Consider the following 14,333-nt stretch of genomic DNA (forward strand, 5'->3'; position numbering starts at 1 on the left):
GAGTATCCTGCACTGTAGCTTGCTGGTCATTTAGTGGAGCTGGGTCTTGGCATTGAGATGGGGATCTCTGGGAGAAATTTGCTGTTTGATATTACGTGGAGCTGGGAGGTCTCTTGTGGGTCAGTGTCCTGAAGTTGGTTCTCCCACCTCAGAGGCACAGCCCTGACACCTGGCTGGAGCACCAAGAGCCTTTAATCCACACGGCTCAGAATAAAAGGGAGAAAAAAAAGAAGAAAGAAAACATAAAATAAAATAAAATAAAATAAAGTAAAATAAAGTAATTAAAATAAAAAGTAATTATTAAAAAAAATTTTTTAAGTAGTAAAAAAAAAAACAAGAGAGCAACCAAACCAAAAAACAAATCCACTAATGATAACAAGCACTAAAAACTATACTAAACAAACAAACAAAAAACAAGAGAGACAGAACCCTAGGACAAATGGTAGAAGCAAAGCTATACAGACAAAATCACACAAAGAAGCATACACATACAGACTCACAAAAAGAGAAAAAGGCGAAAAATTATATATCGTTGCTCTCAAAGTCCACCTCCTCAATTTTGGGATGATTCTTTGTCTATTCAGGTATTTCACAGATGCAGGTACCTCAAGCTGGTGGTGGAGATTTAATTCGCTGCTCCTGAGGCTGCTGGGAGGGATTTCTCTTTCTGTTCTTTGTTTGCACAGCTCCCGGGGCTCAGCTTTGGACTTGGCCCCGCCTCTGCGTGTAGGTCGCCTGAGGGCATCTGCTCTTCGCTCAGACAGGACGGGGTTAAAGGAGCTGCTGATTCGGGGGCTCTGGCTCACTCAGGCCGGGGGGAGGGAGGGGCACGGATGCGGGGCGAGCCCGCGGCGGCAGAGGCCGGCGTGACGTTGCACCAGCCCGAGGCGCACCGCGCGTTCTCCCGGGGAAGCTGTCCCTGGATCCCGGGACCCCGGCGGTGGCGGGCTGCACAGGCTCCCGGGAGGGGACGTGTGGAGAGTGACCTGTGCTCGCACACAGGCTTCTTGGTAGCGGCAGCAGCGGCCTTAGTGTCTCACGCGCGTCTCTGGGGTCCACGCTGGTAGCCGCGGCTCGCGCCCGTCTCTGGAGCTCCTTTAAGCGGCGCGCTTACTCGCCTCTCCTCGCGCCCAGGAAGCAAAGGGGGAAGAAAAGGTCTCCTGTCTCTTCGGCAGCTCCAGACTTTTTCCCGGACTCCCTCCCGGCCAGCCATGGCGCACTAACCCCTCAGGCTGTGTTCACGCCGCCAACCCCAGTCCTCTCCCTGCGATCCGACCTCCAAAGCCCGAGCCTGAGCTCCCAGCCCCGCCCGTCCCGGCGGGTGAGCAGACGAGCCTCTCGGGCTGGTGAGTGCCGGTCGGCGCCGATCCTCTGCGGGAATCTCTCCGCTTTGCCCTCCGCACCCCTGTGGCTGCGCTCTCCTCCGGGCTCCGAAAGTACCCCCCACCTCTCTGCCCGCGAAGTGCTCCTAGTGTGGGGACACTGTTCCTCCTTCACGGCTCCCTCCCACTGGTGCGGGTCCCGTCCCTCTTCTTTTGTCTCTGTTTATTCTTTTTTCTTTTGCCCTACACAGGTACGTGTGGAGTTTCTTGCCTTGGGAGGTCTGAGGTCTTCTGCCAGCGTTTGGTGGGTGTTCTGTAGGAGCAGTTCCATGTGTAGATGTCTTTCTGATGTATCTGTGGGGAGGAAGGTGATCTCCGCGTCTTACTCCTCCGCCATCTTGAAGCCATCTCTGCCTTGTGTTTTCTAAAACAGACACAACCTCACAACTTATTAACAAGAGATAACTGCTTCACTAAAGACGCCCTGGGCAATGAGTAGTGTTAAATTGTGTGCCACATGGCAAACACTGATGAAATCCCCTTTAAGGTCCTTCTAGCCTTTCCCCAAAAGTCCTCTCCACGTGCTTGCTAGGTTTTCTATATGTTTGCTTGCACAGCATAATAAAGGATGGGAGGCTTAACCAATAGAAAATTTCTTTCTCTCAGTTCTGGGGGCTGGAAGTCCAATATCAAGGGGTCGGCAGGGTTGGTTTCTCCTGAGGCCTTTCTCCTTGTCTTGTAGATGGCCATCTTCTCCCTGTGTCCTCACATCTTCTTCCCTCTGTAATGGGACTGTGTCCATATTTCCTCTTCTTCTAAGACACCAGTGCTATTGGACTTGGGACTATCCATATGACCTCATTTTACCTTAATTACCTCTATTAAGACCCTATCTCCAAATACAGTCACATTTGGAGGTATGATGGGTTAGAACCTTGATACATGAATCTTGTGGGGGATACAGTTCAGCCTATAACGTCATCCATCCATAACTTTTATACCCCCTCAGTTTGTCCCAATCAATTGCATGCTCTACTCAGTAAAGCCACAGCCCACACTCCGTACACCGCCAATCCTGGCCCCTCCCCTTGGGAACCCCCGCTACAGTGAACTTCCTGATCCCTAAACCTCAAGCTGTTGCAATTCTCTACGTGTGTCTGTGGGAGGAGAAAGTCCGTGTCTGCACCAGAGCCAGGGCAGCAGAGCACAGGCTGGTTCTTGGTGTCCCTTCTCTTGTCCCCTCTGCCAGAGCACAGCCTGCAAAACCAGGGGACCCCGCCAAGGTTGCCGCTGGGAGAGCTCCGCCGCTCCCTCCGGGCAGCGGGGGCTCAGCATTCCCAGCCACACAGGCTCCCCTTCGGAGGGTGTGGCTCTGCTCCTCAAGGGGAGGCTGGAGCCCTGCTCTCCCTCCTCTGGTCTGTGGTACATTTGTGGACAGCACTGCAGTCCCAGTTCTCCACCTTGAGCTTCCTCTTCCCAACTCCACTTTCGAACCCGCTGGGGAGTCCTGAAAGCATCCCACCTGGGCTCTCCCACGTGTGAAATTGGGAACAGGGGGCAGGAGGAAGGAGAGTGAGAATTGAAGGAGCCTGTGTCAGGATGTGCCGGCAGGCAGATGCTTTGATAGCTTGCAAATGCATTGTGTGGTTAGGAGATGTACATGTATGCATAATTTATATATTAAGTCCATTTCTGTTGCTCTGTGCAATATGATTTATTATAATGAATGTACAAATCTTCCCATTGGAAGGGGCCTTTCTACAGACACAATTCCTACCTAAAGCGGCTATAAATTAAGAAGATGGGTTCCCACAAGCCACAGGAGACTTGTGTTTCTTGTTACTTCGTGGGCCTGCTCACTTGTGCTTGCAAGGCACAGACGAGGGCTCGGACCCAGCGCTTCTGCCTCAGCCTCCTCGGGCAGCCTGTGCTCCCAGGTTTTGAAGTTTCCATCCGGTGCTCATGCTGTGGATTGTATTTATCTGTTCTGGTTCCATCTTGAGATGTGCATTCTGGTTCCAACGCTACCCAAAGAACCACGTTCAAGCCTCTTCTTTGATGGTGTCCCGAGGGGTTCTGTTCTCTCCTTTTACTATGCTGTTATTCTTTGGTATGACGCTCATCAACCCCCTCCTGGGAACTGGGGAGCTGCCAGCAGGGCCAGGACCAGGCAGGCACAATCCAGCACCCAGGCCACACAATTTAAGGAGGCGCTGATTCTCGGGTTTGAGCAAGTGCAGCGTCAGCATGTGCATGGACCTGAGAGTGAGTGCCTCCTTAAATCTTGCACCTGCCCTTCTTACTTCCTCCTCCAAGCTCAGGAAGTAGCTTCTGTGGATCCAACAGGTCGGGTTTCAAAGAGTAGGTCACCCAAATATTCCCAGGTCCCACCAGGGCATCTGTGTCCCAGGGTGGCTTCGAGGCAGAGACGTGGGACTCCACCTCGGGGCGGTCACCGCGGGCCCTTCCCAGGCAGTAAGGATAATCGGGAAAGAACGAGGAATGGGGGGAGAGAATTAAGATTTGCCATGATTGTTGGGGTGCAGAGCTAGGGGTGCCCACTGGGAACAGAAAGCCTGGACAAGGAGGGCACGGAGGTGGCCTGAAAACCCCATGGTGAGTGAAGCGAGGGAGGGAGGAGCCGTGGAGGAGGAAGTTGAAGGGAGATGCTGCTGAGGTGACGGAGGTGACGGAAGCCGATGGAGGAGAGTCAGAGACAGGGCTGTGACCCGCATTGATTCCAAGGGCAGCTGCTGATTGAATGTCTGTGTTCTGGGTGAAAGGCGAGGCCCGTGGGGCATCTGAGGATCATATCGCTGTACCCAGGTCCTCATTTATTTATCTCCATGAGCTCTTCCGTAGTCATCACGTGGGTATGTGTGTATTTCCAGTAGGTCCTTGGCACGTGAGGAGTTACCGGAGTATTTGCCATGAGAAAGCATCGTTGTTATCCCTCTAAGACTCCTGTGCTTGAATCTGGGCCCAGCTGAAGCCTGCAAGGTGCAGGAAGGACCAAGGAGACAGGCGGTCACACGCCTCTCAGTTCTGTACATTGGCTGCATTCTCATCTGTGACGTCTGCCTTGTGAAAATCAAGGACCCGCTCGGATGCTTCCCAGGGTCTTAGGAGTCCAGACCTGGGCTAAAGGATCTTCCCAGCCAGGTTGGACGGGCAGATTCCAGGGTCAAAGCCATTTTCCTCCCGGTTCTTGGGAGGCTATGACACCCAAAGGCAAAGCTGGGGGAGCTGCTCTCCTCTGAGGTCACAGCGTGACTCTCCAAGTCCATGACCCCAGCTGCTCACATCCTCCCACCAGGGAATGATTACCTGGGGTGCAAGCAGGCTGGCAGGCTTGGGGCTGGAGGAGGAGGAGTGGAGAATGTTCAACTCTGAAGGCTGAGACTGTGCTACAAAGGATGAGGGAGTTGCAGCTCCTGAGAAAACCAGGAGGCGTGTGGAACGGCCGGCCTGGTGTTTTCAGAACTGGTCTTCCTGCGAAAAAAAAAAAAAAAAACAACCCTTCTGTGCACCGACATTGGAAGTGCATTTTCCACATGTCTAAATCCTGTACCCCTTGAAATGATGAACAGCGGCAAAGCCGTGGTGATCCGTGTGCCCTGACTTTGACTATTTTGTCATCTGTGGCTTCCTTCCCTCCCTGGCAGGACTTGGAGATGTGACCGAGCCCGCCTTCTTCCTTCGCCCCACTAGGTGGCCCTGGGAGCCCTCAGATATCTGCCAGGCGTTCACACAGGTGAATGAACCTCATTGGTTCACGGGAGGCGTGATGCCACCGGGCAGCCCTTTTTAAGAGAGAAGCCAGGGCCGGGGAGCAGCGACCCCTGAGCAGTGCTCTCCGTGTGGCCGGTAGAGATCCTGGAGCTGCTGTTACAGCATCATGAGTGAGGTGAGTGGGGCTTTGACTCCTGGAGCGAAACCTGGGGCTGAGAAGGGGCTCAGTTAGGCTCAGAAAATGTAGAACACTTCGACCCTGGAACTGTTTGCCTGGGGGACCGACTCTGTTCATATCTGGGTTTGCACGGCAAGTGCAGACATCGGTTACGTTTGCAACTTTTAAAAATTCACCTTAAGTAGAGAAAGGGATTCATTGTTTTGCTTGTGATTTCATTGTGACTTTGGAAAGTGCTTTGGGGTTTAGACCTCAGGAGAGAAAGCTGAGTGTTTTTAGTCTCCTGCGAAGATTTACACTCTTGCAGCGTGTGTGTCTTCACGTGTTTTCCTTGGTGGGCACCTGTCAGAACGTGAGCAGACAGGCCAGCTGGCGAAAGTCAGCCTCAGAAGCGAGGGAAGGATTGCACTGCGCGGCCATGTGGAAGCATTGCCTGTACCAACTACATCTGCAGTTAATTCCGAGTAAAACCAGTAGAGAAATGCAAATTGTTTGCACCACAAAAAATCTGCGTGTATGGGCGTGTGAGTCTAAGACGGGAGAAACTCTGGCTCCAATTTTCAATTGAAAGTCTCTGCTCTGTATCTGTTTATCCAGAAGAGTTTGTGGGGGCAAACTGATAGCTCATTGTATTTTTTAAAGGATCCTATTCTCTGTCTTTCTTTTCAAAGAGGCAGTTTTGAGGCTGTACACCATCACCCTCTAATTCCACTCGGTAGCTGAGACAAATCTACTTTCATATCCTTTTGGCTGGCACTTAAATCATTATTTTAAAAAATCTTTTATTTTGCCTTTTTTTTTTTTTTGACAGACGGGTGATCCTTTTTTTTTTTTTTTTTTTTTTTTTTTAAATCTACAGTAAAATTAACAACTTCAGAAATCCAATGCCTCTTCCCTGCTCTCATCTCTCTGATGGGTGACTTTTGATATAAACACGGCATGAAGACAGAGCAGGCAAAGCGTTATAAAATTCAGGAACGGGGTTTGGGATGGAGCCGAGGGACCGGGCAAGGAAGAGGGCGAGCGTGGATGCACGATGGGAAGGCAGAAAGCTTCCAGCAGCCACAAACCTTCCACCGCAGCAGCTCCTGTTTGCCCAGTGTCCCCAGTACCAAGCAGGGCATCTAGTTACCTTATTTGAACTTCCCCACAAGCCTGTGAAGTGGGTGCTATTATGATTCCCAGTTGACGGATGAGGAAACTGAGGTGCAGAGAAGTTCAAGGTCAGCTGGCTCAAAGCCATCAGCTAGTGAAGGGCAGATCCAGGACTTGGGTGAGACTTGGTGTCCAAACTGCGTCTGGAATTTTCTGATCCGTATGAACAGTGCCTGCCAGAGGAAGCGAAAGAGGTGGAGGGTGGGGAGATGAGGCCAGGAAGCTGGGGCCCTGAAACAGAGACAGGGCGATGAGAGCCAGGCCTTCTTTTCCTGAATGCTCAGGTGAGGGGCTTTCTGTAGACTGCACAGAGATTTCAGTATCTTCTCTGTTTGCATCGGCTCACCTTGCTTTGCCAGTAGAAGGGATGGCCGTGTGGGGTGGGGTTTTTTTTATACGACTTAATAGTTTCAGATAGAAGAAGGGCTTAGAAACCTGCGTAGCCCGGGGGGCTCCCTGTCTTCGATCAAGTTAGCTAAAGGGGACTCTTTGGGGGTGGGGATCCCCCCGTTGGCTCTCCCCTCTGGCCGTCACCCCATCTTCGGCAGAGGCTCCTTGTCCTGTGCCACACCCATAAGCTTTCCAGGATGCCTCAGCTTGGTAGGGCCACTTAACTGTGGGTCCCCAGGGAGACACAGCAAACTTCCCAGAGCTCACCCAGCATTAGGATCACAACCTCGTTTCTGAGGAACATGTAATTAGGGCAGCTCTGCAGCCGGGGCCCCGCCCCCCAGCATTCCGTCAGAGACCTCTGCGGGCTCTTCCAAGAACTCTGCCTTCTTCCTTGAATGTTGATAAAAATCCCACAACAGGAACATCTCACCCCTTTGCCCCCCTTTGCTTCCCTCCCAGCTCCCTCCGCCTTTCTTCCTCCTGCGCCCCCACCCCCACCCGTCACGTGCAGCCCCGGTGACCAGCTCTGCGGCTCATCTCCAAGTTTCTGGGAACGCGCCCCTCGGAGGGCGGGAATTTGGCCCTTGACTCAAACCTAAATCTGCTTAAAACATTTAATAAAGTTGAACAGAAGCTCCTTTCTGGGTAGAGGACGGGATCTCTCCCCCCTCCCCCCTAAGCTTTTCTTTAGTTGGATGACTTCCATGTGGCTTCTAATTTTAATAATTCTCAGGCGGGGATGGATTTCGGATGATCATTTACTTACCTGTGTAACTAATTACCCCAGAGGGCCACAGCAAGGGATTTTGTCAGACTTTCCCCTGACTTCAGGATTTATTTGAGTCTGATGGGGACAGAGTTCCTGCTCCAGCTGTCAGGGTACAGGGCCGGCTGCAGAAATTGCCTGGCCCACAGCTGGGCTGGGAGGAGAGGCCCCCAAAGGACCAAATGCTTCCTGGGGTGAGCTCTCTCTGAGTTCTTGCAGCCTTCGGTGGAGCTGGCTTTAAACTGGGTGACTTTATGACAACACATTTTTTTCCCCTTTGACGACGCTTTTTGGGGGTAAATGGCATGTGACCGAAAGAGCAGCTCAAGTATAGCAAGGAAAGAAAAGTCCAAGTTTAGGGTAACGTGAGAGAGTGGAGGTGGTTTGCAGGGGTATCTAACTGGCATTTCAGTATTGAAGTGTGTCAGATGCGCCTGGAGCATCTACGAAATGAGCTGGAAGATATTTAGCCGGGATCAGGATACAGGCTTCGGTACATTCACTGGATCAAAAATCCTAAACACCAAGGTTGAAGGTTACAAAATGTATTCTCATCTCTTGCCTGCCCAAGAAAGAGAAAGGCTCCTTTTTTTTAGTGACCTAATAATACCATTTGAAAAAAAGTTCCACCAGCAATGACAATCAGTTCCATCTTCTCATACGGGTGGTGTTGTTTTTTTTTGTGTGTGTGCGGTACGCGGGCCTCTCACCGCTGTGGCCTCTCCTGTCGCGGAGCACAGGCTCCGGACGCGCAGGCTCAGCGGCCACGGCTCACGGGCCCAGCCGCTCCGCGGCATGTGGGATCCTCCCAGACCCGGGCACGAACCCGCGTCCCCTGCATCGGCAGGCGGACTCTCAACCACTGCGCCACCAGGGAAGCCCCAGGTGTCTATTTTTAAGTTGCTTTTCAAAAGAGCTTATTTAGGAGATCCAGGAGCAAGATTTTAATGCATAAAGGCACATATTTGGAGAGTTGGTTTAAAAAATGACACACACCATCGCCCTGTTTGTGAGAGGACGGGGGAGTTCCCGGTTGCATAATGCATCCGTTGACAGCTGGGAGTTAGACTCGAGACTCCTTTGGGAAAGCGCTCTCCTGAGGCTGCCCTGTTGCTGTTCACAGTCTCTTTCTTGCATCGGCTTGGATGGGATGTTGCAATTTGGTGCCAGCTTTCTGGGCCTTTCTCCCATCCAGACATTGGCCACGACAAAAGGCCCACACCTGTCAAGGCACGGTTGGAACACACCGAGGAATTTTGTGGGTCAAGTCTTTAGACCCACATGTGTATCCTTAGCACAGAATCAGAAGCTACTTGCCTGATACATTAAATCTCTAAAGCAAGAAGAAAGCAGTGAACAGTATTGCTCTGGACAGAGATTGCAAGGGAAAGCTATGCCCACTTATACTGGGGGGCAGGGGATGGCAAAAACTTGATATTTTTTCCGGAAGTAGCCATTGGTTTAAAAATCACATATGACACTGGTTTAGGGCCCACCTACTCAGCTCTCAGTGTAACCGTTTGGTGAGAGAAACAGTAAAGCTGAAACAGGCCTAAAATGAAAATTAGTATAGTTGTGTGTTTCCTATGATGTGATAGTGAACTGAAAGAGATGCTGACAGGTGAGTAATAGGTTTGCAAGGAACAGTATAATTTAGACCAGTTAAGCACGGATTCTGAGGGTAACTGTGCACAATGTAGATTTTGCAACTGGCCCCAAAGGCTTAGCAAGAGAAGGTCAAATGAAAATGCAATTTCTTATGTAATTTTAACCTCATTTGGGGATATACCTGAGGGGAGATGTAGGAAGATGCAGCGAGAGCCATATGGTTTTTCTGGATCACACATTGATAGATGCTCTCTCTACTCTAATCGGGAACAATAGGTCTAGAAAGACACCAATTACAGCTTGGGTTCGAGTTTCAACGTTTCCTAAGTGGGAAGAGGCCACAGTGAAGCAAGAAAATGTGTCTGCTGGGCTGGTGATGGTAATGGATTATTATAAGATTGAGTTCCCCAATCCTGCATTTCATTAACGAATGCTGTGGGTTTAAGAAGTCTCACCGTTTTTCTCTTTTGAATTCTAAGAATGACAGAATGCAAGATGTATTTTTTTTTTAGAGAGAAAAATTGAATAAATGACTCACAATTGATTTTTTTAGGGGTTTAGTGGAATAGTGTGATAAAGATGAAGAGGAAACATGAGCTTTTGTAATGGAAAGTGCCTTGAATTTATGATGAACATGTTCTCTGCATTATTTTTTAAAATTCTAATTTCTGCTCTCAGTGCTTTATCAGAGGTGTTGTCATAGGTGGAAAGCATTCACAGTTTGTTTGGGGTCTTTCTGTTCTTGGTCCACTGGGCACACTGGACCATTTGAACACCTGCATGATATTATGAACCCAAGCCTGGGGCTTTCCATTAATTTAGAATGACTTTCCAGAAAGGGCTTCATAGTGGGAGAAAAGAAAGATTTTAGGGGATGCATATGCACAGGTATATATTATATTTGATTGATATTTTTATAAAACACAGCAGTAAAGATCATGCTATTAAAGTATTATCTTGATTTGTCTGGGCTGCTATAACAAAGTACCACAGACTGAGTGGCTTATAAACAATAGAAATTTATTGCTCATGGTTCTGGAGGCTGGCAGTCTGAGACAAGGGTGTCAGCATCCTCGGGTGGAGGATCTCTTCTGGGTTGCAGACTTCCCACTGTATCTTCACCTGGTAGAAGGGGTGAAGGAGCCTTCTGGGGTCTTTTTTATAAAGGCACTAATCCCATCCATGAGGGCTCCACCCTCATGGCTTAATCACCTCCCAAAGACCCCACATCCCGATGCCATCACGTTGGCATTTTGTTAGGATTTCAGCATGTGAATTTTGGGGGACAAAGATCCAGACCATAGCAAGTATTTTATTTATTAGAATTATCCTACCTAGACTTTGAACTTACTGAGTCATCCACAGACCTGGATCCTGGTAATGTTCAGTAGATTAATCTACTGGATGAATCAGCAGATTTCAGGTTGTGGATTTATCAGTTACTGTGACCAACAGACCAGCACCGTCTGCTCTAAATGTTGAGATTTGTGGTCCAGGTGAGTTTGGGGAGAAAAAAATTCTCTCTTGTGTTGTTTACGGGTTTGAAACCTGTGTTTGCGATTTAAATCCTTCTAAATTGGAAATGGGTGCATTGCTTTACATGCAAAATAAATACTTTCACGGCAGGCAAAGAACATGAGAAAAACTTAGAAGAATCTCAATAGAAAGAACTCTTGACATTTGGGAAAATGTCAAGGAAAATAGGGAGCTGAGGGAGGGATGGAGAATTCTAATATCCTTCAGTTTGGGGTTATTCTTCATTGAGACCATTTTGATTCAGATAAGTTTTGTGAAATTCAAACAAAAAGGGGTGGTAACCTGAGGGGCAGAGCCCGTAACTATCTTGAAAAACGGCTGCTGTATTGAAATAGAAAAGCAATTTGACTGGGATTAGAGGCGAATAAGAAATAATCCAAACTGATCTTTAGTAAGTTAGCTCCATATGACCAATCGTCATCAGCCAAACTGTGAATTCTGGAGTATTGTTGCAAGGGCAATATATGTAACATACAGAAAGCAAGTTGCATATTTAAATATTTTAATTAATACTTAAAAATGAAGCACCAATGTTAGTACTAATTAAAACAAATTTTAATTATAGGTGCATATTTAAATGTTTCAAATTAATTTATATTTGAAATAGGAATACAGGACAATTCATATACAAAAATACATCAATTCATATTTGTCCTCCTGGGAAGTAGGACATTGAACTGTGCACCCAGGCTGCTGTGCAGTCTCGTGGGATCTGTCTCTACTTTTTTATCGTCCCCAGGCACAAACTACTTACTGTTCTTCCAGTCTTTGGAATGAAGTGAGGTATAAATAAGGAATGGAGAAACATTTTCCATTCGATTTGGTACAGGTGCCCTTTGGGTACGGATAGGAGAATGTCCTATAGCTCATTGTTTTGTGTCATAAGCCAAGCAAGCTTGCCACATCTGGCAATGGCCCAAACCCATAAATCCAACATCCATTTCTGGGCTGTTTTACATGAACAATTCAGTACAAGTTACACATTCCAGGCATCAATCTGCTTGAATATTGTTTGTGCCTTGCAAATAGCCCTAAATTTATGCTTCAGAATCTCACTAAATGACTTCTTGTTCCATATCCGAAAGGGAAACGCTTGGCCATATTTTTAACATTGCCAGTGGAAAAATCAAGCGCCCACTAAATGCCATTAATTTATATTTTACCCTTAAACTGCCACTTTTTAAATAAAAGGAAGACAAATTAGAATCATAAAGCAAGAAGGTAATCATCCACAAATTGAAAACGCCCCTGTAGGACATCTAAAGGGAAGAAGCCAAAAAGTGTGAACTGTCCCGCTCAAACAGGGTAATTTTCATATCATGATGGAGCTATAAGGAAGAACAGGGGGTCCTTTGCTCTGGGAGGTTTCAGCCTCCAGTTTGAGGGCACTGGTGGATTTCCTAAAACTGAAATATCCCAAGTCATCCATATTGCAATCCTTCACCAAATGACCTGGAATGTCTTTTTTTTTTTTTTTTTTTTTTTTGTGGTATGCGGGCCTCTCACTGCCGTGGCCTCTCCCGCTGCGGAGCACAGGCTCCGGACGCACAGGCCCAGCGGCCATGGCCCACGGGCCCAGCCGCTCCGCGGCACGTGGGATCCTCCCGGACCAGGGCACGAACCCGCGTCCCCTGCATCGGCAGGCGGACTCCCAACCACTGCGCCACCAGGGAAGCCCTGGAATGTCTTTTGAATGTTAGTTTTCAAATACTTGTTTATGGCGATTTGATAACGAGGTTCTTTCTGGATTGACGTGAGATTATGCTTTTCTGGCTATTACAATCCAAAACTGTTGTGGGGTGTCACGGTGAAAGAAATGGTCACTTGTCCCCATAACATTGCACCTGTATCATGGCCAAGTTTCTAACAAAGTGACTAGTTATTTTAATTTTATACAATGCCTGAGAAGAGGACCCCAGAGATTGACAATACTCATTAACATTGGTCTTAACCAAACGAGAGTAAAAATATAGCAAGGAAATATGTTCTTTCTTTTACCCAAGTTCTTTTTGACATTTTTTTTTTTTTTTTTAGCCAATACACTTTTCTGTCAGTCATGTGGTTAAGTTCCAATATTTAAAAACTAATTAAGAAATTACACTTGTTTTAAAGTTTAAGATTCTTATATATATAATTTCCTTATTAAGTATTATCCACTGTTTCCTTAGGGGTTTTTAGAAAGATATCACTTTATTTTCTGGAGCCTGGCAAAATGGCTAATTGTACCTAGGCTTTTCTTTTTCACATTCCCGCACGCTTGTTTGATGTGCAAAAGAATCCCTGAGGCCGTGAACTGGTCAAATTCTGAGCCTGAGAGCATCCACTGTGATGGTCTCCTCATCTGGGAGGGTTGAGAGGTCATCAGTAGACACAGGTGTTGACACAAACCTGCCCACATTCAAGGTGGCAGAGTGTGTTGAGCCCTCTATAAAGATCCTCTCTCTTCATGAGTCTCAAAGAGCTGTAGATGGAGATGCAATAAGCAAAACTTCAAACTATTATGCCATAGGAACACATCCCTGAAACAGTTCAAGGTGGTTTGAAATGATTCTGGTCTCTCCCTAGTGAAACCATTGCTATCCTGCCCCTTCCTTTCTTTGACTTTTTCACCATTAGCTGTGGTCATTCTAATAATAAACATCCACAAGTACTTAAAAACTAACATTCAAAGCTTATCAGCTTTTGGGGTACCGTTTGCTCAGTCGTCCTGCAGATCCATGACAGAGCAATGGAATGTTGTACACAGTGACCGAGGGTATCAATTCTCAAGAAGAGTGGTCTTCAAAGCCTTTGATAGTGTACCCTCTCAGGAAAAAAATTGGAGCATGCATGCACAATAATTGTTTATTTACTTATTTTAAAATTATTTATTCATGCTAATGTGCTCACTTCTTAAGTGCAGTTATGAAACATACAAAAAATAACCATTGAAGAGAATGAAAGAATGATGAAATAAGCTATACTTTAGATATCTTGTTAATTGTGATGGCTTTATTAATCTTAGTCAAAATTTCAAGGCACCGTATATACTTGTGAGAGATAATTGTTGATGGAAAACGTGGAAATCTATAGTTCAAATAGTCTTGGTAACTGCACTTCTTTTTTTTAAAAAATTATTTATTTATTTTGTTTATTTTTGGCTGCGTTGGGTCTTTGTCGCTGTGCGCTGGCTTTCTCTAGTTGCGACGAGCAGGGGCTACGCTTTGTTGTGGCGTGCGGACTTCTTATTGCAGTGGCTTCTCTTGTTGCAGAGCATGTGCTCTAGTAGATGTGGCACACGGGCTCATTAGTTGTGGCTCACAGGCTCTAGAGCACAGGCTCAGTAGTTGTGGCTCACAGGCTTAGTTACTCTGCGGCATGTGGGATCTTCCTGGACCAGGGCTCGAACCCTTGTCCCCTGCATTGGCAGGCGGATTCTTAACCACTGTGCCACAAGGGAAACCCTGCACTTCTTTTTGAGCGGAATTTGTTGACTGTGATTTGTAAGCTTGTACTGGCACTTGTGAAGATATTCTAATAGGAGAAATGTTAGGTAGCATTTCCATTGTTTCCCTGTTGCTTTTTCTGGAAGTATTAATGTCTGTGAAAGTTTTATGCAAGAATTTTTTTATTCCTGTAAAAAACCAGAAAATTTACCATCTTT

At 47.3% G+C, this 14,333-nt stretch overlaps 1 protein-coding gene across 1 annotated transcript in view; it reads left to right on the top strand.

Annotated features, from left to right (window-relative positions):
- Positions 1-5,143: 5,143 nt before the first annotated feature.
- The window catches only part of PCP4 (Purkinje cell protein 4), a 55,003-nt gene continuing 45,813 nt past the window's right edge, over positions 5,144-14,333 (top strand). The window contains exon 1 of the mRNA XM_067035383.1: positions 5,144-5,229. Within this exon, the coding sequence (XP_066891484.1) occupies positions 5,221-5,229 (9 nt within the window). The 5' untranslated portion in view covers positions 5,144-5,220. The remainder of the gene's footprint in view (positions 5,230-14,333) is intronic.

The sequence above is a fragment of the Kogia breviceps genome, chromosome 5 (assembly GCF_026419965.1).
Source record: "Kogia breviceps isolate mKogBre1 chromosome 5, mKogBre1 haplotype 1, whole genome shotgun sequence".
Lineage (NCBI taxonomy): Eukaryota > Metazoa > Chordata > Mammalia > Artiodactyla > Physeteridae > Kogia > Kogia breviceps.